This window comes from Mesoplodon densirostris, chromosome 18 (assembly GCF_025265405.1).
Source record: "Mesoplodon densirostris isolate mMesDen1 chromosome 18, mMesDen1 primary haplotype, whole genome shotgun sequence".
NCBI lineage: Eukaryota > Metazoa > Chordata > Mammalia > Artiodactyla > Ziphiidae > Mesoplodon > Mesoplodon densirostris.
The window spans coordinates 11,701,178-11,728,347 of record NC_082678.1 but is presented as its reverse complement, the minus strand read 5'-3'; the positions used below and the strand labels follow the sequence as shown (position 1 = coordinate 11,728,347).

The 27,170-nt window shown below is 47.6% G+C and overlaps 1 protein-coding gene across 1 annotated transcript in view; it reads left to right on the top strand.

Annotated features, from left to right (window-relative positions):
* Positions 1 to 27,170, top strand: part of TEX2 (testis expressed 2) — a 110,707-nt gene that overhangs the window by 77,458 nt on the left and 6,079 nt on the right. Inside the window, exons 6-9 of the mRNA XM_060081520.1 lie at positions 4,023 to 4,169; positions 9,150 to 9,249; positions 19,117 to 19,249; positions 25,397 to 25,522. Coding sequence (XP_059937503.1) covers positions 4,023 to 4,169; positions 9,150 to 9,249; positions 19,117 to 19,249; positions 25,397 to 25,522 — 506 coding nt within the window. The remainder of the gene's footprint in view (positions 1 to 4,022; positions 4,170 to 9,149; positions 9,250 to 19,116; positions 19,250 to 25,396; positions 25,523 to 27,170) is intronic.

Genomic DNA, 27,170 nt, shown 5'->3' with positions numbered 1-27,170 from the left:
AACCACTAGGATGGCTAGAATAAAAAAGACAGATAATAACAATGATTCACGAGGATGTGGAGAAACCGGAACCCTTGTACAGTGGGAATGTAAAATGATGCAGCTGCTGTGGCAAGCAGTTGGTGGTTCCTCAGAATGTAAAAAATAGAGGTCTATGATCCAGCAGTTCCACTCCTATGTGTATATCCAAAAGAAATGAATGAAAATCTAGGTCCACACAAAAACTTGTACACAACTGTTCATAGCAGTGTTATTCACAATAGCAAGAAGTGGAAAACAACTCAAATATCCCTCAGTTGAAGAATGGACAAAGTGTGGTATATACACATAATAGAATATTATTCCATAATAAAAAGGAATGATGTACTGATACATGCTACAGCATGGATGACCTTGAAAACATTATGCTTTGTGCAAGAAGTCAGCCACAAAGGAACACATATTGTGTGATTCCATTTATATGAAATGTCCAGAATAAGCAGATTCACTGCGACAGATATGCGGTTAGTTGCCTTGGGCTGGTGGGGATGGAGCTGGGAGGAATGGGGAGTGACCACTAGTGGGTACAGGGTTTCTTTGGGGGTGATGAAGGTATCCTAAAATTGATTGTGGTGATGCCCTCACACTCTGAACATACCAATACCACTGATGGTGCTTTTTAAATGGGTGAATCGTATGGTATGTGAATTATATCTCAATAAATCTGTTTTTTAAAAAGGATACAAAACCATGTTAGTTATGCTTATTTTTTAAAGTTACGTATTCTTAAAAAAAATATATATATATACACACACATTGAAAACAGACTGAAAGGAAATATAGTTAAAATGTTTTAAATAAGTATATCTGAATAATGGGATTATGGGTGTTTTCTCTAGTAAATATGCTTGTTTTTGTAATCGGGGAAACAGCTAATGGGGAGGGTCTTCCGCTGTGCCTTCTCCTGGGCCAGGCAGCCCTTTGTGAAACCCTCATGACATCAGATGGTGTGCGACCAGACCTTAGCAGCAAAGCCACCAAGCTGTCTTTGCCCCTAAAAAGCTGGGCTGATCTCCTGGCTATTTGTAATAGGAAAAGTTACACCACAAAAAGTAAATCTGTCCTATTTTCTTTTTACAGGTTGGTTTTTAATAAAATATCTCCCAAGAGCTACTCAGACAGTTACAATAGTCTTGCTTTAGCTTCGGGCCATTGAACTCTCTAAACTTTATTTTGGAAGCCATTTTTAGAAACGTACCCTTTCTAAATGTACATCTTTAGTTGAAATGGTAAAGTGAATCTGCTTCTCACATTCCTTCCTGCAGCTGAACAGCAGCATTAGGAAATGTGTGCACATTTATTGTTTATGGTCTTAAATTTGTATGACTTCCATTGGAAGTGAGTTCTTCCTAGCAGCCTGTTGAATCCAGATTTTGTTCATAAAGCTGCTTTGATGCATTGTCAGTGTTCTGCTGCTCATGGATTTTTCTTTGTTCCCAATGAGTCTGTGGAGAGAAGCCTGCATTAGAAAAAGGAACAGTTGAAAAGAAAAAACAACCTCCTTGTCAGTTATTTCAGAAATTTGTTTCCACATCATATGCCTTTGGCTTGGACAAAAGTTGTGAAATAGCCTTTGTTTCGTGCTATTTTGTGTTGTTAAACCTGTTCCCTATGAATAACTAGGGTTGTAAGGAAAGGTTAGTAAAGAGTCAACTCTCCCACATGAGGAGGGAAAAAGTAACCTCTTCTCTTGTGCAGCCTACAGATCTGAGTGAGACGTGCACTGCCCTGCGTGGGCAGCCTCTTGGCACTGCCCGGATCCCTGGGGGAGGAGGGTATTGTCCCTGGGTGAGTGTTTACTCAGAAGTCTGCATAGATAATCTGATGTGACTCAAGGACGGTAACCTCAGAAAAGCTAGACCAGATCCCCTTGGGGTGGGGTGCAGATGTTCAGGCAGAGAGAAAAGCGATTCCAAAAACCACATACAGCTTGAGGCATGACTAAGTGCTCGCTGGGCACAGGCTTCCACTCGACCATCCAGAACCTGGTGGTAGAGATGCCTCGGTTAATATCAGAAGCCTTTACAGCACCAGAAGAGCACAGAGAGGGTACCCTACAGCCATTCACACAAGGCAGCTAGAGCCATGTCTTCTGAAATGCAGTGACCAACATGTATTATTTTTTAAACCAGAGTTTAACTTTTTTTTTTTAAATGAGGCTCGCCGACATTTATAAGGGAGAACTTTGAAAATACCCCAGTTTGAAGGACTCCTAGAACATAGGATATCCCTACTTATATGCAGTAACATTAGACTGAGAAATGCAGGTGAACCCCCAGGCCTCCAAAGCGAGAGACGGCACAAGCCCTGATGAGAGTGGAGGACAGGTGGGTGCTGGGCAGTCCGCCAGGCCCTGCACAAGCTCAGTGACCAGTTCAACTGGGTCAGACCCTAAGGACTCCAGGCTTCAGAAAAATCACACATAGGTCCCTGCCATAGACCTTTTGGACACTCACAGGTCATCAGATCTCAAAGTGTCTAATCCACAAGCACCAGGCCACCCATGTACTCTGCCCCCGGCTTAGGACACAGCTGTGCGGGGGCGTGGTCACGGCTGCGCAGGACAGGTCCCCCTTCTCTAGAGGTCACCGGTGTGAGCCCACACGCGTGGAGCACAGAGACCATGAGGCTCTGGTGTAGGTGATGGCTGCAGGCAGCCGTGAGGGCAGGGCAGATGCATTTGTACAAACCGTAAAGGGAAGAGAAAGGGTGAGCAATCCACAGATTCCTGCATTTCTAGTTCTTTTAGTCTTTGCTTTCCAAGGCGAAGCGAATTGTTTCTATAAGGCTATCACCTAATTAAAGACCTCAGCACAAGGACATGTCTGTCACGCCCGGCCCGGTCACACCCCCTTCCTCCCACTGGACACAGCAGGTGGGAGACAGGGAGGAGGCTGTGAGTCAGGCTGTGCTGATGAATCAGGGGCCTCGGGCAGGGTGCTGAACAGTTCTGAGTCTGTTTGCTCCTGCCTAAAATAGAAGTAAAAGTTCTGTCTTTCCAGGGTATTGTGAGATGTAAATGAGGGAACCTGAGAAGGAATCTTATCCCAGGGCCTGGCGTGGGGTCAGTGGACACCACCAAGCATTGCCTGCACTACCACACCGTCCGTGGGTGTCACGGCCGCTTCTCCCTTCTGCTTCACCCCGACCCTGGCCCTCTCCAGGCAAGAATCCGTGGTCCAATTCGTAGCCTTGGAAATTGGAGGCTCACAGGGTTTGCTCTTTTCCCACCTTGCACATTGGCCACAACAGATGTTTCGGGTGGATTGTATCAAGTGCAGCTGAAGCCCAGGGTGTTTCACGGGGCTGAGATGGGTGAGAACAGCTGTAGGCGTTTCACAGAATTCCTCTCTAATCCAGGGCTGTGGGTCTCAACCTCACCTGTTCATTACATCAGTGAGAGTTTCTAAAAATCCTCATACCCACTTAAATCAGTATCGCCGGATACAAGACCCAGACACCAGTATTTCTAAGCACTCTCTGCCCCTCGCCCAGGAGAATCATGACCTCCGAAGAGTCGGGCTGAATGTGAGAGTCCTGGGCATTGAGAAACTCTGGGGCTGCCTGGTGAGACCAGCTCGACGGTTACATGTCCTGGGAGCCTTAGCTGGAAGAAAGAAAGGCAGACGTTTGATCAGATGTGTCATTGACTCAGAATGTTCGTACCAAGCTAATTTGGGGGGAGGGGAGGGGTAGGGTAATACGGCTGAGTTAATTGTATGAAATATTAGCTCGTTCACAAGAAGACTGGTAGAAGAAGAAAATAGACAAAGAGGAGTTTTTATCTGTGATGGTGGCTTTTGTTTCTCTTTTTCTATTCACTGATACAACGTGGGACTTGTAATTTTTAGGGAAGAAATACGACTCACGTGACCGGTCCCCCTTCTCTAGAGGGAGGGACCTTCAGTGACTTTATAAAAATAAGCCCCTGGCTTGCTCTCCAGTTGCTTTCTAGTTAATTCTGGTCCTTTTTCTTTTACCAGTTGCCAGAGGCTCCACCCTCTGAGGAGGAAGAACAGGAAGCCTGGGTGAATGCCTTGCTTGGAAGAATGTTTTGGGACTTCTTAGGAGAGAAGTACTGGTCTGATCTGGTGTCTAAGAAAATCCAAATGAAACTCAGCAAAATAAAGGTATTGTTTTCCACCCAAGAGGCTTCCGATTCATCACATCTTAATTTCTAGAAGTTTTGTACATTATATCCTAAGTGAAAAATCATTTGGTTTAAAACATATAACAGATGGGAGTAGTAAGTTCTTATCAAATAACACATCTGGGCCATACGACTAACTGCCTCTGGGGATGTAGTGAATGTTCCTGTTTATTTATTTTTATTTTTTTATTTTTTGCGGTATGCGGGCCTCTCACCATTGTGGCCTCTCCCATTGCGGAGCACAGGCTCCGGACGCACAGGCCCAGCAGCCATGGCTCACGGGCCCAGCCGCTCCGCGGCATGTGGGATCCTCCCGGACCAGGGCACGAACCCATGTCCCCTGCATCGGCAGGCGGACTCTCAACCACTGCGCCACCAGGGAAGCCCCTCCTGTTTATTTTTTTCCCCTTCTATTGCCCTCATTGTTATTCACTCTGGGTGAGAATCCAGAATTTGGTTTGGGAAAATGGGAGCTGTTGCAGCTGGTTGGTTATATAGTATTGTGTTATCTTAGTAATGAACTTAAATTGTATGGCCGACAGCCCACCCAGCCTCACAATCTTGGCCACACAGCATGTGCTCTGAGGAAAATGCCAGACTACTTAAGACCTCTTTCCCAACTCCCTCTCAAAGCTGGGAAAGCTACCATTGCACTCTAAATGTGTCTGCATTTGACCTTTACTTCTGGCCAGATGGTATTTTATTTTGGGCTCTCTGTTTGCTGAAGAAACAGTCCCGGTGCTGATGTAGGCCCACTTGGAAGTGAGTTTACACTTGCGTAAGTATTCTTCACAATTGCCACTAAATGACTCATTTAAGTACCACCTTTGCCAGCTAAGAGACCTTATTTAGGTTACTTAGAAGTAAGTTTTTGATCCATTGAAGACCCAACCAAGGAAGAGTCACTTCGGTCCCCAGATCTTCACAGAGAGCTTACACAGTCAGCAGCTTAAGTCAGTGGATCTTTTGGGTCATAGATACCTTTGAGAAGCAGAAACATATGGATCCTTTCCCTAGAAAAATGCCCTGTGACACAAAATTTTGCCCATGATTTCAGAGAGTTCAAGGACTCCAGGTTAGGAGACCACCGTCTCCTAATGGTTAATGGCCAGTCACGATAAAATTATGTTGGAAGAAAATGTGGGCACGGAGGAGCTTCGATTTGATTCCTGTCGTGCCTTTGGGTCATGAACAGAGCCTTTCCTGGCACAGTCAGGCTGCCACTCCGGCCGCTGTCACCCCTTCCCCAGGCCCTGATGAAGAGGAGGGGCCTCCTCAGCTGGAAGAGCAGATTTCAAGGCAGAATTCGGGGCAGGTGTTTGGGAAGGCTCTGTTGACAAGCGTCAGCCTGTTTGTGTTCTTCACAAAAGAACACGAGTGAGGGTCGAGCGCTCTGCTAGCCAGGTCCGTAGCGGGAGCAGGAAGCAGTGTTTGGAGAGGAGAGGCCAGCAGCCACCCTGGAGCTCACTCAACCTCCTCCTCTTTTTGGGAAATGACGGAGGGCTTGAGCTCCTGGGTTGAGGCACACGGGCGGGGCTGGTGCTGCTCTTTTCCCAGAGACTGTCATGGGTGCTTCCCTGAGCAGGAGGGCTCTGGGTCCTGGTGACAAAACAGGGCACGCCTGAGCTGCAGAGGGTTACCGCTCTCACTGCTACACACGTTCCAGTACTGACTCGGAGCGGGTGTCGGAGGGCTCCTCTCTGGCGCTGGGAGTCCTCGGGGCCAACCTCCACCCCAGATTGAGAACCGTGGGTTCCCTCAACCCAGAGGAGGTTGACGAAGGTCTTTCATTTTCATCTTCTCCCTTCGCTGCCCCTGTGGGCTTCTTCTGCAGGGTACAGAGATAAACTCTCGTCTGCGTTTTGAGGTCAGAAGTGCTAGGGGGTTAGGGTGGGGAAAGTGGTCCCGATCCAGCAGCGCCGGCAGTTCAGAGTCGGGGGCTGTACTCCCCCCACTGGCAGCCTCAGCGCCTCCCACCCTCCACCCCGACCCGAGCTGCTGTCCCGGGAGGTGCCCTGCAGACCAGAGGGAACCCTGGTGATGGAATAAACGGGAAGGCAGCGGGAGATTACCCCCATCCTGAACCTGCCATCACCCCTGCCAAGAGAACGCGTACTATCACCCAATATCCAGGTATCCCTGGGAAGGGCTGTTCCTTAAATATAGTAGTGAGTATTGGTTAATGGCCAGTCAAGAACCAGAATGGCTGGAGGAGCCTGAGATCCCCCCTGTCTCCTGGTCTCCTTGAGGGCCTGACATATGGAGGGCGCTTTGCTGGCTGCAGTGATTGTCACCCTCACCCGTGATAAATAACTCACGTCGTGGAAGAGCAGCCCCGTGTGTGTATCTGGTGCCCGGTGATGGGTTTAAAATAAGCTGAGTTTCTGCCTCCACGGCAAGTGCACCCTGGGCCTTGGCTGGCTCCTCCGGCACCACCTTGGAGCCCTCAGCAGTTACGGCCTCTGTGCCCATGTCAGCAAACGCTGCTCTTAATGCCACGGCTTCTAACTCAACCCCCACCAACCTGGAGAACGCCCAGTCCCCAGCTGGGTTTACCCAGGAGGGTAAAGAACACACAGTGGGTTCCCGTCTCACTGTGGTGCCCTTAGGGTGGGCAGAAGAGAGTCTCTGGTTGAAAAGAGCAGGAGGGGGAGTGACCTTTCCTTGCCTCCCCCGCCCCCGACCCCGACAGGGCAGGAGGGAAGCAGCTCTAGGGCCTGGTCCTGAGTTTTGATTCAGATCAGAGATCTGAGCAAGGAGGGAGTGAGGGGGTTGGTTAGAACTGTTGCAGAATCTTGGAGTTGGGTGCTCAGGTGAATAAGTAGGGAACGCCCTGCTGACCTCCCCTCCCCATCCTGCTTCCTGGTGATTAGTGCCCGTCCCACCCCTGCCTAGTGTTTCTCAGTCCCCGCTTCCTTCAGTTCCCTCCTCCATCTCCGGCCCTGCCTCTGCCCTCTCTGGGACTCCAGGGAGCAGGATGGGGTGGGGAGGGAGGCTGGACGGGGCGCAGGGAGGGGCACCATGTTCTCTGCCTGCACTTCCCTGGCTCAGTGTCCACTCCTGTTCCCATAGGAACCTGGCGTGCTTCAGGAGCACTTGGCATTAGGATGACAACAATAGACAAAAAGGACTGGGGCAAGGGTGCAAGATTTTGGCTACATTTTTGGCCAAGTATCATTCTGTAGGCTGATTGGGAGGCCAACCACCACATAACATTAATGCTTTGGAAAAAGGTTTTCCAAATAAAGCAACCACCAGTTCAAAAGGCACATTTGAATACTGTCTCTAGTCACATTTTATCCATCTCAGACATCATAACCTCTTTAAATTAACACCTCCATCCCCACAGAAAATCAGAGATGAAATTCCCTGACTGGTGAATCCTAGAAGTGTCTAAGTTTCTCTGCAGAGAGACAGCTGAAGAGGTCCAGCCAAAATAGGCACTAAATTCATGTCTGGCTAGATGCTTCTCATTTTATGGGAAATGTTCAGCATATGTTCAATTTTTTTTAACTCTTATATTCTAAATTTTACAAAATTATTCTAATGTTCAACTGGAGGAAAATTCTGGGGGAAAAGAAAAGAGAGGGACTTGCCAGATTTAAAAATGTATTTTAAAGCTACAGTAACAAAACCACTTTGATACCAGTAGGAAACAGTGCTCAGTACAGACTCCAGTGCAATGGGAATCCTATAATGAAAGGTGGCTTTGCAGGTCTGTAGGGAAAGATTTAGTTGTTAAAAAAAAATAGGTTAAGACACCTGACTAGCCACTGGGAAAAAAAATTAAGGTGGATTCCTAGTTTACATCTTACATTAAAATTAGGACTGGACTAAAGATTTTTTTTAACGTACATACATATACATAAATCCAGGTCAAGGAAACATAGGTCAATTAATTCTCTGCTCTTGAGGTGATGTAGGAATTTCTGAGCATGATACCAGCACTCTTACGTTAGTTCATTTAGAGTAAATTCCTACTGACAGCTGTGTTAGTTGGGGTCCCAGTGGAAAACAGAAGGCACATTCAGTGCAGCAAGCTGGGGAAGGGTTTATGAAGGTGTGGGCCGATGCAGAGAAACCGAAAGGCATGGTGCAGCACCCCAGGGCTGGAGCGGTGGGGAGCGGTTAACCCAGACTCGGGCAGGGTGTCTAGGTGGAGGGGGCTGCCTGTCTGACAGGAGCTGTGGCCTTCCGTAGAGGGAGGGGACAAATGCCTGACAGTTCTCCTCTCCATGTACCTCCCCGCCCCCTGCCCACTGGTGTGTCCCACTGGCCAAGCCCGACCAGAAGCCAGAGGGCAAGAGTCCATCGATGTGGTTCCCTCAGACCAGCCTCTCGGGATGTAGTGAGGAACTCGATCCCAGGGGGGCAAAGGGAAAGTATCCAGCACAGGGTCAAGAGATGTGATTTTTTTTTTTTTCCAAGGATTTTAATACATGTTGTGAGTTGGCCTACAGGAAATGTTGTAGTGATTTCCTAACTCCTCACTAGTAGTCTAAGAGAGGCCCATTTTCCCAGCCTTCAGCCAACTCTGGGCATTATTAACCTGACCAGCATGGCTCGTTCCTTCTCCACAGTGTGGTCTCTGGCCACACGCCACCCTCAGGGAAGCCTTCGCCGACCTCCTTATCCAGGACGGCCCAGCCTCCCTCTGCCCCGTTACCCACCTTATCTTCTCTGTAGCACCGGTCACGCTCTGCAGTTATAGGTTATTTGTCTGCTTATCTGTCTGTTCCTGCCTCTTCATCATAAGCCCCACGAGGGCAAGGACCTTGCCTCTCTCATCTGCTGCTCTGTCTGTAGAGCGCTACCTAGGACGTGGTGTATGCTCAATAAATTTTGGTTGAATAAATGTGTCCCCAAAACCTTGACCATTGCTCCCTCTGAGAGTATGTTGACTTCTAGCATTTCCCAGGTTCCTAACGAGTCTCCTTGGTTGTTTCCTTCTGTCCTCCAGCTCCCCTACTTCATGAACGAGCTAACTCTGACGGAGCTCGACATGGGCGTAGCTGTGCCAAAAATCCTGCAGGCCTTCAAGCCTTACGTTGATCACCAAGGTAACTCTTAACTGACTCCAGAGAGGAGTGGAGCATTTATATGAGCGTTAGAATGTTGCCGTCGCTGCAGATTGAATACCAAGGCTTTGTGTTTGGAGGGAGTTGGGGGCGTTTTAACCATATTTCATGCTGCGTGTCTTCTGTTCTTAACGGTCACAGCCTGAAACCGGTGGGGAGTAGATCAGGACTCCCGCTCCAAGCCCTTCTGGTCTTCTGGATCTTTACAGGTCCTCCTCCAGCCCAAAGATGCCCACATGCCAGTTAATGGGGGCCAGGCCCTGCATGGTCACAGCCCTTGCCATGGTGAGAGGCAGTGGCTGCATTTCAGGCCCACTTACCCCTCATGGCTTCTCGTCTGCATGTGCCCCGCCCTGGATTCTTATTGGGAGCTGCCCCTCCTCATAAGTAGTGACATCTTTGCCTTGCCTTAACCTCTAGGATGCAGATTCTTTGAGCTTCATGTTTTATTCTTTCTGTTCCTTTCCACTCCAAGTAGGCACTCAGTAAGTGTTTGAAAAATGAAGACTTATATTGTTGGGCAGTATTTTGAGAGTAAGGCTCTCTGCTGGAGGGAAGTTCTCTGATTTGGTTTTTAAGACATGTTACGGACACATTACTTATGCCTACGTGTGTATGTGTGCATGTGAGAAGGTGATTAAAATGTGTGGAGAGTTTAAATAAAATTATGATGTAAAGATTTATGTGTATTTTGTGGCACCCTGACAGAAAATTTAGTACCCAGGAGTCTGGTGAAAAGAGGAATGAATTAGGTAGGCAAGAATAGTCCATGAGCAGAAAGGGAAAAATCTCCCTGTCACGGAAGCATTCAACTTTTTTTCTAGAATATCTCTCTCCAAGTGAGCCTCTTTCCACTTAAACTGGATTTATATTCTTCCCCAAAAGGCCCAGGAACAAAGTAAGGGAGAAAATAATTACAACTTTTCAAGAGAGTGATATTTGTTTTGAAGTAAATATTTTGTAAGATTGATAGACTATAGCATCTGCTTTTGTCTCTGTATGGCTATATCAGGTGGCTCTTGAACATATTTAGTGAAATCAAGTTCTGTGTTGTATACACTTGATGTAAATACAGTTTTTTTTTTTTAGCACTACAACTAGCAGCTCTAACAAATCTCTCTAGCACTATTTCAGCTAACAGTGAAGTCCATATTTCCAGGTCTTTTGCATCCCATCGATTTCAGAGAAAGACCAGAGAATTATTTGCAAATCCAGAAGTCCACCTAATAGCACGTGGAAATCACCTGTGACCACTTAATTGTGTCTACACTTTGAGGAATCTGAGCGCTCCTAGGTTTAGTGAATTTCTGGTTCACTAAGAGTAAAACTAGAAAAGATTCTTTGCAAATGGTCTAGCTAGAGTTCTTTCAACCACATGTGAAATTTAAACAGCTGCATTATCTATGTGTCAGGTGCAGAGCTAGGATCTTCGCCCCGACGGCATTCCAGGGCTGCCTGGCTCCCTCTGGCTCTGGGGGGCTCTAGGTTGCCCTTTGCTCTTTGCCTCTTTAGGAACTGACTTGTAACGAGCTGGTAAATGATCAGGTAACATAAGCCTCCTGAGAGTCAGGCTTAAAGAAGGTAAATAATACGTGTGCATGCTTTATTTTCTAATGCATTAGCAGTCTCTTATCTCAGAACTGTCCTTTGTTGAACTAGTAGAAATTTCCAGTGAGAGGGGAGCAGGGCCATAGCTGGGCTTTGCAGCATCTAAGAAGTGTCCCTGTGGCTGTGAACTCTGCAGCCTCCCAGGGCAGCTTTGTAAGGCTTTGAGTGAAATTCGCTAAATGCCTAAGTCTCAAGTCTCTTTCCCGTTCCTCTGGAGCCAGAGCTGCATCAAGACGTTTTATTATATAGATCAAAGCTTTTGCCAGTTTTTAATCCATTTGAGGCTTACTTAACTCCTTTCAGGGCAAGTTTTAGAGATCTGCCTGCTTTATGTAACAAGGGAAGAAATGTTACTAAAGAAAGGAATGATAAAGACATAAAGCCTGTAGGTTTTAAAAGTTTGGTCAAATTAGGTTTTTCCAAGTCTGCAAAGGCTACATGTGATGGTATAACAGAAATGAACATGAAGGGACGATGCATCTTGGATTCCATTGCTTTAAGAGAAACCTTTCCTTTGGGGGGAAGGAAAATCAGGAGTGACTTGTTAAAACTGACTCTGAAAAGCAGAGCTCACCTTTCAGGGAACTGCCCCCTAGGGTGAAGGGGGCTTCGACCGCTCTCAGGAGGGGGCGCCTCCCAGGGGATCCCCCCTACACACCCCACACCCTTCTTTTTAGTAATATTTCCTAACTTGTGCTGGTTTGTTGAAGGCACATGGCTTGGGAGGGATATTTGGGCCAGAGCTGCTGGATCGCTCCATCCTCTGGATGCTCTTCTTGAGGCAGCACAGAGCGGCGGTTCTGAGCTCCAGCTCGGGGGCCGCACCGCCGGGCTCACGGCTCCTTGTCCTTGGGCAAGTCCTTAACCTCGTCACTAACTCACTCCTCTCTCAGGGGGGGAGACTGATGGCACCCACTTGGTGGCTTAAATGAGTTAATACATGAAAGGCACTCGGAAAACATCAGGTGCCAAACAAGCTCTAAGTGTTAACTATTGTTATTTTTACCAACATTATCGCTGCCTTCACTGCTGCCGCTCTTGGAGAGTTTAGAATGTGAGTGGCTGAGGTGTTCAGTTGACCCATCCTACAGCTTGAGGCCGGCAGGTCCTCCCAGAACCGATGGAAGGGAAAAGGCCATTCCTGGTTCCAGACACACAGCCAGGTTCTAGTGCAGTGGATGAGGGGAAAGGACCACCGTTCCCGGGACCGGAACCGTGGCCGGAAGGTGGAGAGGATGTGAACCTCGGAAACTGGCTGTGCACCTCCTGTCTGACCCCTGCCCGCTCCACACACACCTCACCATGGGGTGGGGGTGGTCTCCTTCCTTCCCTACAGGCCACAGAGCAGGGCCCCCCCCCACTCCTCATCCCCACCCCAGGCTGCTGTCCCCAGGGCCTGTCCTTGGGGGGCCACCAGGCCAAGCCCTTTCCAGTTGTTTTATTAACTCTGTTAGGGTAATGTTTGCTCCTTCGTTCATTCAACAAATACTCATTGTGGGGAAAACTGGAATATTTAGAAAAGGAAAAAGGGAAACATTACCCATCGTTCCACCATTCAAAGATAGTCAGGACGACCATTCTGCTACATTTGGTACATTCTTGGTACATTCTCTCCTAATCTTGTTTCTTATGGATAAAAATTAATTAAAAATGTGTAGCTCCTTTTTCAAACCCTTAAAGAATTGGGCAGATGGACTGTTTAGACTTGGGAAGGCAATCAGAGGTTCCCTAGCAGGACCCTGCTGTGTTTAGATGCATAAGCCAAAGCCCAGACGTGCCAGAGATCACTCAGCAGCCTCGCTTTTCCATGCCGCTCACAGCTTCTAGGCCAGAGCCAGAGGCTTGCCGTGCGTACCAGCTCTGGGCCAGGCCACCCGCGTTTGGGCCCCGCTCCTTCATCATCCAGCAGCAAGGCCTTGGGGAGGTTTCTAAGCGCTCAACACCTTGGGCTCCCCATCCATAGAGTGACGATGGCAGTAGCCTCTGCCCTGTTGCTTGTGGAGGAGATTAAACGCTTCACGTCAGCACTCAGAGAGCACACGTGACACGCAGGAAGCCATCGGTTTTCATTGCTGCTGCTGCTGCTGCTGCAAAGCTTGATTAGTAAAACCTTCCCGAAGGGGTTTGGTGGGGACCCTCGTCTGTCAGCCAGGTTTTTCTCTTCCCTGCCTGGGACCAGTGACCTCAGAGCAGTGCCCGCAGGGGTGTTAGCAGTGTCAGAATGAGCCAAGGCTGTGGACTGTGACCCCTCAGGTTCAGATGAATTAAGTTAGTCTTCGGGGCTTTTGCTAGGTGGAGTTCGTCTGCAGATGGTCATTGAGCGTCCACGTGGACAGAGTGCCGCGTGGCACCGTTTTTGCCCTGTTTCAAGATACCCGATTAACAGTCCGAGTTTCCACCAAAGGGCTTGGATTCTGTGGAAAGGTGACCATGTCCCACAGGAAGAGGAAGCTGGTCTGTCTTCAGAGATGCCTGTAGTTGTGTCTGGCAGGTCCACCATCTACATTTGTCTTCCAGACCTTGATCTGTGGTGCCTGGTGCCTTTGTTCAGTGCTGGGACTGAAGCTACTCTGCCAGCGGAGTATTGCAGAAAAGTGGAACCAGGGGCAGTCTGTGAGCTGTCTGTTCCTCTGGCTACACCCTCATCAAGAGGGCAGCTGCCTGAGGTCGGTCACGGTGACAGGGCCAGACTGTGGGGCTCAGCACTGAGAAGAATGGCACATATACTCTCTGACCAGATCTGTGTTGCACAAGGAAAATATACCTTTTGTGGGAAGGGGAAAAAAATACTCATTTGTGGAACTTGGATGGGGTGGGGAGGAGAGACTCTGATTTGGGACTGTGTTGACCTTGAAAGGTGGAGCTGTTTCCAAGAACGGTTACAGGTAGACAAAACCAAAAATGACATCTGTCCTAAAGGACACATCCAATTACAAGGAATAATACTAGTTTTCTGCAGTATCCGAGTGAGCAATATGGCACCAGTCTGTTTGCCAGGAACGAAATGGTCACTAATGTGGTTGTCTAAGAGCTGAATAACTCAAACATCTGTTCTTGTTAAAATCAGTATATTATTAATTCTTCCATTTTAAGAGCTTTTGTTTTTTGGATGCCAAATGTTGGCTTTCAGAGTGAAAATCAGCCATCAGTTATGGGTACAGGGATAGTGGAGGAGCAGGTAACATGAGCCAGACCCTGTGAGCAAGGCTTTAGGGCCTCTTACCTCCTCCTGAGCAACCCCTGCCCCATTAAACCTGTTCCAGTGAGACTGAGGCCTTTTAGTTATTTTAATAGTAAATACGACAGTGAACTGCTGAGTGAAAGTACTAGATTTATTCGAGCACGGTAGGACTGCTCCTGAGGCCATGGGGTCTATTAAATCAACTACCAGGGAGAAGGCGGAAGAACCTCTGTTCTACTCATCTCTGGTGACACATACCAGGGCATGTGTACTGTCTCTGCTGGCACCTAGGTCTGCTCTGCACCAGGTGGCCCAGGCCATCGTTACTCTTCTTCAGGCATAAACTTCCAGAGGACAGGGATTCACTTCAGCGTCTTGAGCTCTGATAGCTTGTGTTAAGAACTAAATAAACATTTTGAGGTGGAGCGAGCAGTAGCTTTTGCCACAGTCTGAGTAGCGGTGGTAGTAACTGATCCTTCCCTCACGAGGCTGAAGAGAAACAGAAAAACAGCCCTCCGAGCTCCTCAAGTCCTTGTGTGAAGACTGAAGTTTGTCATGTTCATTGTCAGTTGTGTTTCCCTTGTTGCCAGTGAAGGGCCGGTTTTATAGGGACTTGTTGGTAATCAGGTGCCACCCTGCGCCACTGGACAGCCTCACAACGTGAAGACCCCTCATGTGGTGGAGATTGTTACGGACTGAATGTCTGTGTTCCCCCCAAGTTCATATGTTGAGGCACTAACCTGCAATGTGATGGTATTTAGAGACGGGGCCTTTGGGGTGATTAAGTTTAGATGAGGTCATGGTGGGGTTAGTGCCCTCATGAGAAGAGAGACCAGAGAGATAGCTCGCTCGCTGTGCCACACGAGGACATGGGAGAAGGCGGTTGTCTGCAGGCCAGGAACAGAGCCCTCACCAAGAATGAATCGGCCGGCACCTTGATCTTGGACTTCCAACCTCCAGAACTGTGCCAAATAAATGTCTGTTTCAGCCACGCAGTTTGTGGTATTTTGTTACAGCAGCCTAAGAAGACTAAGACAAGACCCTTTGCGTTCATGCCCTTTCCAGAGAACCTCTCAGGACTGGCTGCCTTACGCGTATTTAAAGATTTAAAAAATTGCCTTGGGGCTTCCCTGGTGGCGCAGTGGTTGTGAGTCCGCCTGCCGATGCAGGGGACACAGGTTTGTGCCCCAGTCCGGGAGGATCCCACATGCCGCGGAGCGGCTGGGCCCGTGAGCCATGGCCGCTGAGCCTGCGTGTCCGGAGCCTGTGCTCCGCAACGGGAGAGGCCACAACAGTGAGAGGCCCGCGTACCGCAAAAAAAAAAAAAAAAAAAAAAAAAAAAAATTGCCTTGCTCCTTAACTTTTGGTTTTTGTCATTGAGCATTACCAAGACCAGATGGTTACAGGAAGCAACATTTTAAATGAAATGCCTCACAAGCAAGTCTTAACCTTTGTCAAGAGCCCAGAAGAAAAAGCTCTGTTCCCACACTCACCCAGGTGAGGAACATGCAGCTCGTTAGGGTTAGGGTGCCACTCAGAGCACAGTGTCTGGCCCCACTTCACAGTGTGGCTACATTTGTCCTCATTGAGAAGACAACCTTTCTAGTAACTGCTGATTTCGTCTTTCAGTCCTGCAAGGTGGGCGCTCCTGACTCACCCTTTATGTAACCACGTGGTTTTAGCTCCGGTTACGTGCACTCCAAGGTTTTCAGGGAGCTTTTTGCCACTGAATCATTGTCACAGAAGTGTGTTTTTCTTTGCACCTAATGTTAAAATTGTCATCTTACCCTCATCTGAATGCAAGCACGTCATATTAAGATAACTTGTGTGAGTGTTTGCAGTTTATATCTGTATTTAAAGATTCTCGAACCCTTCTTGACTCCTTCATATCTTCATTGAGAATGGGGGCTGAGCAAGGCCCCATGGGTGGGCCTCATGGAACATCTACAATGATACAAGAAACAGGCTTCATCCCCTACACAGGAGCTTGGTCAGATGTCCTCGCCTTGCCCACTCCCCAGCCTGGACAGGGCTCTCTGGCTGCCCAGTGCAGCCTCTTCCCTCTGGCCCTGTGTCCTCCTCTGGTATGGTCCCCGTCGGCTATGGCAACAGCAGCAAGCTAGGCTGTAGCCCAGAGTGGTTAGAAGAAGGAAGTGGCTGGTGATGGATGAGAAAGGGGAGAGCCCTGCCAGGATGCACCAAGTGTCAGGCTGTACAAGCCGTGTGGCCTCCCCTGTACAGATGAGGAGACCGGTGCCTAGACATCGAGAAACTTCCAGGGGAATTCAAGCCCCGGTCCACGTGACTAGACTCCACATGCTTTTCCCTCTTCCCAGCCTCAGCTCCCGGGAAGCGGGGCTGGACCACACGTCACTGAGTAGAATGTCCCGATGACTGGGGTGTGGGCCAGCTGTTTACCAAACCTGTGTCCATATCCCCTCATTTTAAAAACAGACAAACAGAACCTTCCACTTTATTATAACAAGTAAAATTCTGGTGCCTTTAATATGACAACCTTCAAAGGCAAATACATACTAGTAATATTTATTGGAAACTTGACTGGGATTTTCAAAGGAAATGATTATGTCTGAATACGTACCACAGCCAGGTAGTTTGAGTCTATTGATTCTCAAGTTAAATAAAGCTGGCGATATACAAGAAGACATATCTTCTTTATTGATGTTCCATTTATATTGAGTTTAAAATCTACTAATGTCAAGCCTTTTGTCCTAATTCCCTTTCTACTGGAAGTGATTAATGACTAAATGTCTTTATTAAGGCAGATGTGCCCTTTATTTCCAGTAACACTGCCTCTGAAGAGCAAGCTAATTAATGATTTTTAAATGTTTAATGTAAGCAAGAAATAAAACAGTTTTGTGTGTTGCTGCAAAGAAGACATTCACAACTGATCTGCATATCACTTAATTAAACCAGGTCATTCACAGAAAATAATTATCTTCAATTATGATGAAAAGAATTTGGTGAAAGCAGAATGGAACTTATTCTGCCTTTAGTGAGGAGTTACACCATTAGCACTTACTGAAGTTAAGAAAGCTATTATCTGAGGTGGTGGCCAAACAGGGGATAAGTTATTTACTGTAATTGCTTGAAAATGCGGCTGTGTGTGAACAGTGGTTTTAGATTAATTTCCTGCTTCCTTTTAGATATTGTCATTTGTCTTATGAGGATCTATAAAACTTTATTAACATTTAAACACCCACTTGAAGGACCATGTTTTTTTTTTTTTTTTTCACTGTATTATTGATTCTTTTTGCATTTTAAAAAAGTTACACTTGTTGAATATACTGTTAGTACACACAAGCCAGCTAGCGGATCTAGTTTTTTTTTAATTTTTTTAATTTAATTTTTTTTATACAGCAGGTTCTTATTAGTCATCAGTTTTATACACATCAGTGTATACATGTCAGTCCCAATCTCCCAATTCATCACCCCCTCAACCCCCCCGCGCTTTCCCCCCTTGCTGTCCATACATTTGTTCTCTGCATCTGTGTCTCAACTTCTGCCCTGCAAACCGGTTCATCTGTACCATTTTTCTAGGTTCCACATACATGCGTTAATATATGATATTCATTTTTCTCTTTCTGACTTACTTCACTCTATGACAGTCTCTAGATCCATCCACGTCTCAACAAATGACCCAATTTCGTTCCTTTTTATGGCTGAGTAATATTCCATTGTATATATGTACCACATCTTCTTTATCCATTCATCTGTTGATGGGCATTTAGGTTGCTTCCATGACCTGGCTATTGTAAATAGTGCTGCAATGAGCATTGGGGTGCATGTGAGGACCACGTTTTGATGGGAAGTCCATGAAGTGTTACAGAGCTTGGACTCGGTAAAGTCACAGCATAGTCTGTCCCACCTGCTGAATCATAGGACCCTGGGGTAGAAAAGGTCATGAGATGACTGACCCCTATTTGCGTTTTAGACTTCTGGTCAGTGGCCACTTCTGCTGGTGGGCCTTCCCAGTGAAATTCCGCAAAGCCAAAAGCCTCTAAGATATGGTCTCTGCTCTCGTTGACATGAGTGTCTTTTCTAAGGAACAGGTGGTTTTTTTGGGTTTTTTTTAACATCTTTATTGGAGTATAATTGCTTTACAATGGTGTGTTAGTTTCTGCTTTATAACAAAGTGAATCAGCTATACATATACATATATCCCCATATCTCCTCCCTCTTGCGTCTCCCTCCCTCCCTCCCTATCCCACCCCTCTAGGAGGTCACAAAGCACCGAGCTGATCTCCCTGTGCTATGCAGCTGCTTCCCATTAGCTATCTGTTTTACATTTGGTCGTGTGTATATGTCCATGCCACTCTCTCACTTCATCCCAGCTTACCCTTACCCCTCCCCGTGTCCTCAAGTCCATTCTCTACATCTGCGTCATTAAGGAACAGGTTTTTCAACTAAGGTACAAAGTGGTTACCCAACTTTATCTAGATAATCCTGGGGCTTGAACACGAATTCTTTTGATTCCATTCCTATGCAATTTCCAGAAAGAAGAGGGTTCTAAAAGGTTTTGTCACCATTCTTATCATACCAAGCTAAACCTGAACCATTTTCTGTGCCCCTCCCCTCCCCCACCCCCAAACAATAGATAATTTTAAGAAAGACAGTGGTTCTCACTTGTGTCTTTAAAGAGCCCAGCTTGCTGTGAAGTCTCTGCACCTCTCTTCTGCCTCTAACCAGCTGGGACAATGCAGACCTCGTCCTGGCTTTACCCTGGCGCAAGCCATGTCCTCCTCCTGGGAGTGTGTTTCTTACCAAAAGTGAGAAGAACCCAGAGGACAGGACCCTGAGCTCACTGTGACCATTTTAACGGATGTTGAAATACTGGCAATTTGCCAGATGCTTGAACTGTTTCCAGAAACTTTTCTTTTCACAGTCTCTTCTTGCATGCATTGGTAGTACAGGCAATATATATAGACTTTCAATGCGATACCTACTTAGATACTTTAAAATATAAATTTTAATCTGTCACTTATAGTCATGTTTTTCTGGGGGGGGAAAAAAAACCTTCTGTTTTTTCACCATTTCTCCAGGACTCTGGATCGATTTGGAAATGTCCTACAACGGGTCCTTTCTGATGACTCTTGAGACCAAAATGAATTTGACCAAACTAGGTAAAGAGCCTCTTGTTGAAGCCCTGAAGGTTGGAGAAATTGGCAAAGAAGGGTAAGGGGCTATATGAATTTACTAACCCAACCCTGGGGAACCACCTTCTTCCTCTAGCCCTTGAGAAGCAGGTTTTATGTGTATAGCCCCAGTGTTGAGCACGAGCTTCATGTAAGTGCTTCCTGGCCCCGGAGGATTTCAGGGAATAGTTTCCTGGTTTCACCCCCTGTGGACTGTGAGTCCCCGCCTCTGCTCAGTGCCATAGGCCTTCGTGCTGCCAGTGGAGCATACAGTGTCGATTACCTGGAAAGCATCCCTGACTCAGACCAGCCGGGCAGGCTGCACAATAAAATGCTTAGTGAAGAGAAGCATCATCCAGAAGGTTCTTCCTTCAGCTTGCAGCCACAAACAGCACTATGTGGGCCAGGCTGAGGTGCTTCAGGGGGCTGCCTGCTTTAATCACAGAGTCAGAATTATTTATAATTAGACGATTGATTTTGTAGCCAAGAGGGTGCTCCTAAAGTGTTTTGAGATGCCTTTCCCCTAAATAATACAATATCTATTTTCTTAGTAAACTTCTCTCTTTGTAGAAGATACTGCATCTGTTGCCGAGTTTGTCTAATTTAGTAAATATTTCCAATTTGTGAGATAGTTAATGAAGCTGATTTTTTTTTCTTAGATGCCTAGAATGGATAAGCTGGAACTTTCACATTCCCACACACCTTAAAAATGACTGCTTCAGACTACATATTTAAATTATATTATTGTTTTTACCAAACTAAAGATGCTGATTGGGGTCTGCTTCTCACATCTTTGGCCCCTTTGCATGGAATTAGCAGTACAATGATAGGAAAATGCCACAAGGAGCCACCTTCTCAGCATCTAAATATAAATATAAGACACAGGCTCTTAGATGTTTGCTTTCTTATGATGCTGACCTGATGCTTGTATTCATACTTGTGGTGAAAGCACAGTAGATGGGGGAGTTGGATCATACATTTGAGAACGTTCTTTCACTAAGGTGATTCTGAGTTATCCAGGTGACTTAATGAAAATGTTCATATTTTAATTTTTGGAGAATTTCACCTGCTGATTGCAGTCTAACCTGTATCTGTGCTATTTTCCTTTCACTTTTCTACTGTTTTGTTAAAATGTATTTGGATTCGGCAATCTGTGGATTGTGTTTTCCGGTGAGTGGTATTGATCAGCCCTCCATGTAGCATTTCATACCCCATCAGTGCTGAGTTTCATTCAGACCCATGTGACACCGCGAGGAAGCTTGTCCTTTCATCATGTTCCCCGACATAAAGGCACCATTTGTAGACCTGAGTGGATTGAGATCAGGAGCATTTAAGAGGCTTTCCTGGGGGGAGAGTCGTACAGACTTCCTTGATTCGTATTGCCAGGGTCCTGATCTAGCCCTCTAGTCAGACTCAGCTTCTGTCCCCAGCTGCCCTGACCCTGACGCCATGCCCAGCTGAGTGCCATCAGGCCAGCCTTGGGACAGCAAAGTTGCAGAACCAGCTGCCAGTAAAACCAAGCACCTTAGGCAGAAGCAGTCTTGAAAATGAGCTCTAACTAACCGGGAGCAGGACTGAGCAGACTTCGGTCAGGAGCATTTGTGCAGGGAACCCTTTCTGGAAACAGCCCTGCGCTGGCCCAGGGCTGCTGGGACTCCATTGGAAAGAGGGGTCTTGGGAGCCGGTAGGGCCCCACCACAGCCAGGTCCCTGAGATCCTTGCCACCGAGGCGTTCCATGTTCACTGTTATTCATGCAGCTCTCTTGGCACAATTTCAAGTTCATAAACTCAGCTGATTGGAGGACAGACACATTTCTGAACAAGCAGTGCTTCTCTAGACTGCATGAAAAAAGTCCTCTGCATTAGGAATATACTGGTATTATATTTAATTTATAATATACATCTAAAGCACCATTTTTTTCCAGTAGAGTCTGGTATAAAATGTTTTGCTTCTTCCTGTGAGGGTGTTAAATTTTATGTTGATGTGTAATTGGCTGTCATTTAATTTTAAAAGCAAGGAAAAATACAATCTCAAGGCACTTGGGAGGAAAACGCCTGGATAAATGAACCCTTAACCCTTTTTTGCATAAAGGACCCCCTTGGGAATCTGAGAGCTCTGGATCCTTCCCCCAGAGAATGCCTACACATGCACCATTTGGCTCACAATTTCTGGGAGCTTCAAGAGCCTCTCAAAAGCCCATCCATAGCTAAGAGCCTGATCCCAGAAGTGATTCTAGCATCACTTCTCCTCCTCAGTCAGGAGCTATGGAATCGCCCTGAGGCTGAATGCCGGAGGAGAGCCAGAGTCCCTGCACCTGTGGCTGTTACTGAGCGTGTGATGTGTGGTTTCCCTGAGGAAGCCTCTCCTAGAGCAGCATGTGTGAGTGGTGGGTCCGCAGCAGCCCTTTCCTCCAGGCCCTCCCTTTAGCCCATGGCCGCCTGTCCAGGGCCTCACTTCTGGGCAAGGGCTTGTCCCCTGCCGTCCTGCTCTGGCAGGGCCTCTGTCTCGCTGCTTCTGTCTGTCCCCCTTCAAGTGTGCAAATGACTGTGCCGTGGGGAGTACCTGAGGAGGTGCTGCTCAGCCTGTGGGAAGTCCTGCTTACTGTAGAAAGTTTATGAGGACCCTGAGGCTGCTGGTAAGAAACTGAAGTCTGTGTCGCTTCACTCTAGTGAAGGCCTTTCCCTTTGAAATGTGGGTACCCTTTATATTTGCAGACATTTTTCCTTGAGTCTTTGTATTTCCCGAATAGTCTTCTTGTTACACATTGTAGTTACAGTGACTTCGGGGTGATAAGACACTCAAAATGGAATTCAGGTGGTGAGCTGGGCAGTCTGAACTTTAGGAATTGGCCTGAAGGGGACCTAAGCGAGTCAGGAAGGGGAATGTGCTGCTCGCTGGCTGCTCTTTAAATGCACATCGGGGTGGGCGTTTCTTGGAAGGCCCTTGGCCCGTCCGTGCTCTACCACGGCAGCCTGGGCTGGCGTGCAAGTCCCTGTATGGGGGCCCCCCCCGACCTCTGTATTGGGCCGCTAGTCCCTGGTGTACCCGGGTCCACCACCCCGCCCCGAGGCCCTGATATTCTGGGAGCCCAGTGCTTGTCGCCCACGCTGTGACTCAGTCTAGCTCTGTGGGTGTACGTGCACGTGTGTGTGGCAGATATATGGGCCCAACTTCTGTTAAAGGAAACTAATGCACTCTCGTGAGCGTGGTCCCCCTCCAAGCAGTCCTCACTGGGCCGTTTAATCTAATTATGCACCCTTCACTTAAAGCATTTTTTGGAGCTGCTTTTTAGAGTTGCTTCCGGAGTCTGTGCCATTCCTTTAAGTATTCTGAGTGACAGCAAATCTTCCTACTTTCTAGATGGATTGGATCTTTGAGAAATTGCCAGACGTCGTTCAGAGGTGATGGTGATTATGAGACTAAGAAATTGAATGTTTGGTTCAAGACAGAGAGTATCAGTGATAAAATAATGCACTTTTTCTTATGTGTCCGACTGCAAGCGCATTTCCAAAAAGATTTTTAGCAGAGGCAGCAAAACTGGAATAAGCCCTTTAAGGTGACTCTTGAAAGGATATTGCACTTATCTCGAATTCTAAGGTGTGTTTAAAAAAGTAGGCTTATCATGTTCTAGCACATCTTATATAAGAATGTGCAGGGTGTCTTTCTCTGAAATTCATCATAAGGTTGAGATCACAAAATGCATGTTCGGTTATAAAACTTGAATATCAGCGAAATATTTAATTACACTTTTAATTAGTAAGTATTGGGTGCCGCATAATACAGCCCCCCCTATGCTGAGAGGAGAGGTGCCATTTGGTCACAGTCAGAATTTCATGTCATCTGATCTGTTTTAACTGACAGAGCATTGTCTAAATGATTAACTTCAAGCCACAAAATTTGTCCTGTTCTCTGTCCTGTGGAGGATTAATTCAGGAACCCGAGAGCTCACTGCAGTGCTCAGCCTTTGGCATCTTCTGCCCCAGGTCTGGAGGCTGCCAGATGACAAATACCAGTGGGGAGAGAAGGGGACAGTGGTTCTGCAGGTTTCACTGTGGTCCAGGACACTGAGCAGCCTTTTGTGCTCTGTACCGTCCTTACCTGGCAGCAGGAGGTCTGAGCCAGGGGGCACAGTCGTTTTACTGATGGAGAAGTAAGATAGGTTTCTGAGATGGTCGTGTTATCTTTGGGGACTTAGCTCCCCGACTTTCTTCATCCCAAGACCCAGTGCAGGCTTTCTTGGGAATCATATTTTACTTTTTATATAAAAGAAGAGCTCTGTGAGGGCTGCCTAACCCTGGAAAGCGCTGAGATGGTTTTGTGACCAGCAGACACACGTGAGCATTTCCTGGACTAGCCTGGCTTCTGATGGAAGGAGGAGGAGTCGGGTGCTGTCCCCGTGGCCAGGGACGAGAGGCCTTTGTGTCTGCAGAGGGAGTTTCCCTTTAACACTGTACTCAAGCCTGTTGGCTAGAGTGCTGGCTCTAATGTTTCAGGGCCAGGATCAAGGAGGATCCGGGTGTCCTGCCAGGGAGGACATTTGTGCTCGGTCCTCTTACAGCCGGGCTCCTGTTTCAGGGCGGAGATTTCAGTGCCCTCTTCCCAGTGCTGGGGCCTCTGCTGGGCCTTCAGGTCCACGCTGGCGGGTGTGCTCTGCCCTTGGGTGCCCTTGGCCCTTGTTGGCCAGGAGATGACTGCCCCCAACGAAACCCAATGAAAACCCCAAAGGGTTATGGTGGTGGCCCAACGAAAACCCCAAAGGGTTATGCCCGCAGGAAGATGGGACCTAAGCTGAGCTGCCTTCCCCTGTCCTGGTGATTTTTGTCCTTATCAAAAATACAAGGCCCCCACGTGCCACAACTAAGAAGCCTGTGAGCCACAACTGAGACCCAATGCAACCAAAAAATAAAAAATAAAAAAAAAAAAAAAATACAAGGCCCACGCTCTGCTTAGTGACCATTTGGTAGCTTAATTGTGTTCATTCTGTCCCCATTAAGTCTCTGAGCCTCAGAGATGGGCCCTGCTTTCTGCCTCTCTGAAGCAAAGCCACCATCCAGGGAGGGAGCTGCCTTCTGTGGGGCCCAAGCTTGGCCAGGAACCCCCAGGGCCCTCACAGGGGAACCTTGATCACTGGCTGCTGCCAGTGATCCAGTGGAAACTGAGGCTCTACCCTGGAAAGATAAACAAGGGACATTGCTCTCTGGTGAAGTTTTTTATTACTTCATTTAAAAAACGTGGTTTTTAAAATATAAATTTATTTATTTTTGGCTGCACTGGGTCTTTGTTGCTGTGCATCGGCTTTTTCTAGTTGTGGCGAGCAGGGGCTACTCTTCTTTGCAGGGCGCGGGCTTCTCATTGCGGTGGCTTCTCTTGTTGCGGAGCACGGGCTCTAGGCGCGCGGGCTTCAGTAGTTGTGCCTCGCGGGCTCTAGAGTGCAGGCTCAGTAGTTGTGGTGTACGGGCTTAGATGCTCTGCGGCATGTGGGATCTTCCCGGACCAGGGCTCAAACCTGTGTCCCCTGCATTGGCAGGTGGATTCTTAACCACTGCGTCACCAGGGAAGCCCTAAAAAACGGTTTTAAATTAGTACTTTTCTTGAAAAGTTCCTGGGTTCTCATGTCAGTTGCTTCCTAGAGTCCCTTGAGATTTGTTGGTTGTTGGCTTTTTCTGTGACCTTCAGGAGCTGGGGCAGGTATGGGCTAGGATACGTAATTTCATAGGAAGGAGTCTTGAGCCAAAACTAACGGGAGGAAACTAAGCCAAAAAGCATAGTTGTTGACCTCAGCCAGAGTCAGGGGACTTGCCTGCACATCCCCATCATCTGTGAGGTGGTCGTGGCGCCAACATGAGCTGTCCCCTCCCCCGTGCAACCATCGTCCTTTCCACTCACCCTCCCATTGGCTACGCCGCACTGTTGACGAGATCACTGCATTTTGTGTGGACTGCATCACACTCCCACCACCTGTCTTTCTGACGCATGCGCAGAATCCAGCCCTTCAGGCCCAAGTCCTCTGCGGTCCTGCCGGGGACTTGGCACTGAAGGGTCTCCCGGGGGACCAGGCCAATCCGAGGACTCTTGGATTGGGCCTCTTCTGTCTGGGCTGGGTGGGGGAGGGTGAGGACGCGGTAGCAGTGGTGGCGGTGGAGCCTGGCGCTGGGCCAGCTGCCGTGGTGACTCTGCCCTGATCAGTTGCAGGCCCAGGGCCTTCTGTCTGGCCGACAGCGACGAGGAGTCCTCCAGTGCTGGCTCCTCTGACGAAGACGACGCACCAGAGCCCGGCGCAGGAGACAAACCGCTTCTCCCAGGGGCTGAAGGGTGAGTGGATCCAGCTTCTGGGGTCTTCAGACGTGAAGACCTGAATAGCTTTCCCTAATTAAGAGGGTCCAGACCAAAATGGTTTTCTTGGGCCGTTGGAATCAATAACAGAGAATTGAAGGGCGTGTTTATCACAAGGAGCCCAGATTACACAACAGCTCCCCCTAGTGCGGATAGGGAGCATTACTTCCCTTCCGACGGGTCACGCTTCTGTTGAGCTTTTAGTTCCTACGATGTTGAAACATTCAGGTGATTTCTTCAGTGAATTTTGAAAACGTGGGTCACTTAGCTATCTTTTGGATCATGAACTACATTTTGGTAGCTCCCTTTGCCTGTTACTTGGAGCTGAACGATCAAAGTGCTTAGGCTGCCTCTCTGTAAGGATCTTTTAATTATTTAAAGTGAGTGAAGAAACTAAAATGATAAAGAAACCAGGTGATTCAGAAGTATTTGTAAGAAAATATCAACCTATTCACTTTGAAATCCTACAGAAGATGAAAAGAGAATCTAGATGTTTGAGGAATTGGGACTAAAGTTTGTGTGCATTATTTAAATTCTCCCCACCTGACCTTTTTTTTTTTTTTTTTTTTTTTTGCGATATGGGGGCCTCTCACTGTTGTGGCCTCTCCCGTTGCGGAGCACAGGCTCCGGACGCACAGGCTCAGTGGCCATGGCTCACGGGCCCAGCCACTCCGCGGCATGTGGAATCTTCCCGGACCGGGGCACGAACCCGTGTCCCCTGCATCGGCAAGCAGACTCTCAACCACTGCGCCACCAGGAAAGCCCCCTGACCTTCTTAAGAACAATTGCTTTTGCCGAGACACATACACATACTATTCCTGACACTCTGGAACTGTGGAAGATTTTAAGAGCAAATATCCTCTCTTCTTAGGGCAGTCTTAGGTAGATATGACCTGATACAGGAAAGCTTGCTTTACTGGGCTGCTAGGGTATCAGCTGGATGCAGCTTTTTTCTTTAGATGCTCCTGAGCCCTTTGACAAGTCGTTGCTGCTCAGAGTTGCTGTGACACCATCTAAAAGGCAGATGTTTTACTGTGTTTTGCGGCCCTGTTAATGCAGCCTGATTTCTTATTTGCTATGTAGAGATGGTGAGGTTTCGCTCAGTGGACACTGGATTTATATTCAGTATTTGAAGGTTATAAAGGAGAGCAGGTGAGATGCCTTCCCTGCTTGCACTGGGAGAACTTGGTCAGACTCGCCATTGTCAAGACTCAGGCTCTATCTGATGTCTGCACCTTGTCTAAAGTTGTAGTTCTCTGGACTTCCCTGGTGGTCCAGTGGTTAAGACTCCGTGCTTCCACTGCAGGAGCACAGGTTCGATCCCTGGTCGGGGAACTAAGATCCTGCATGCCATGCAGCACAGCCAAAAATAAATAAATTAAATTAAATTAAAAAATAAATAAAATAGTAGTTCTCACCTGGGGGTTATTTTGTCCCCCCCCGCACCAGGGACATTTAGCCATGTCCAGAGACATTTTTTATTGTCATATCTGTGGGGGAACGTGCTATTGACATCCAGTAGGCTGAGGCCAGGGATGCTGTTAAACATCTGGCAACATCCACAACAAAGAATCGCCCAGTCCACCGTGTCAGTGGTGCTGCGGTTGAGAAACTCAGGTCTAAAGTC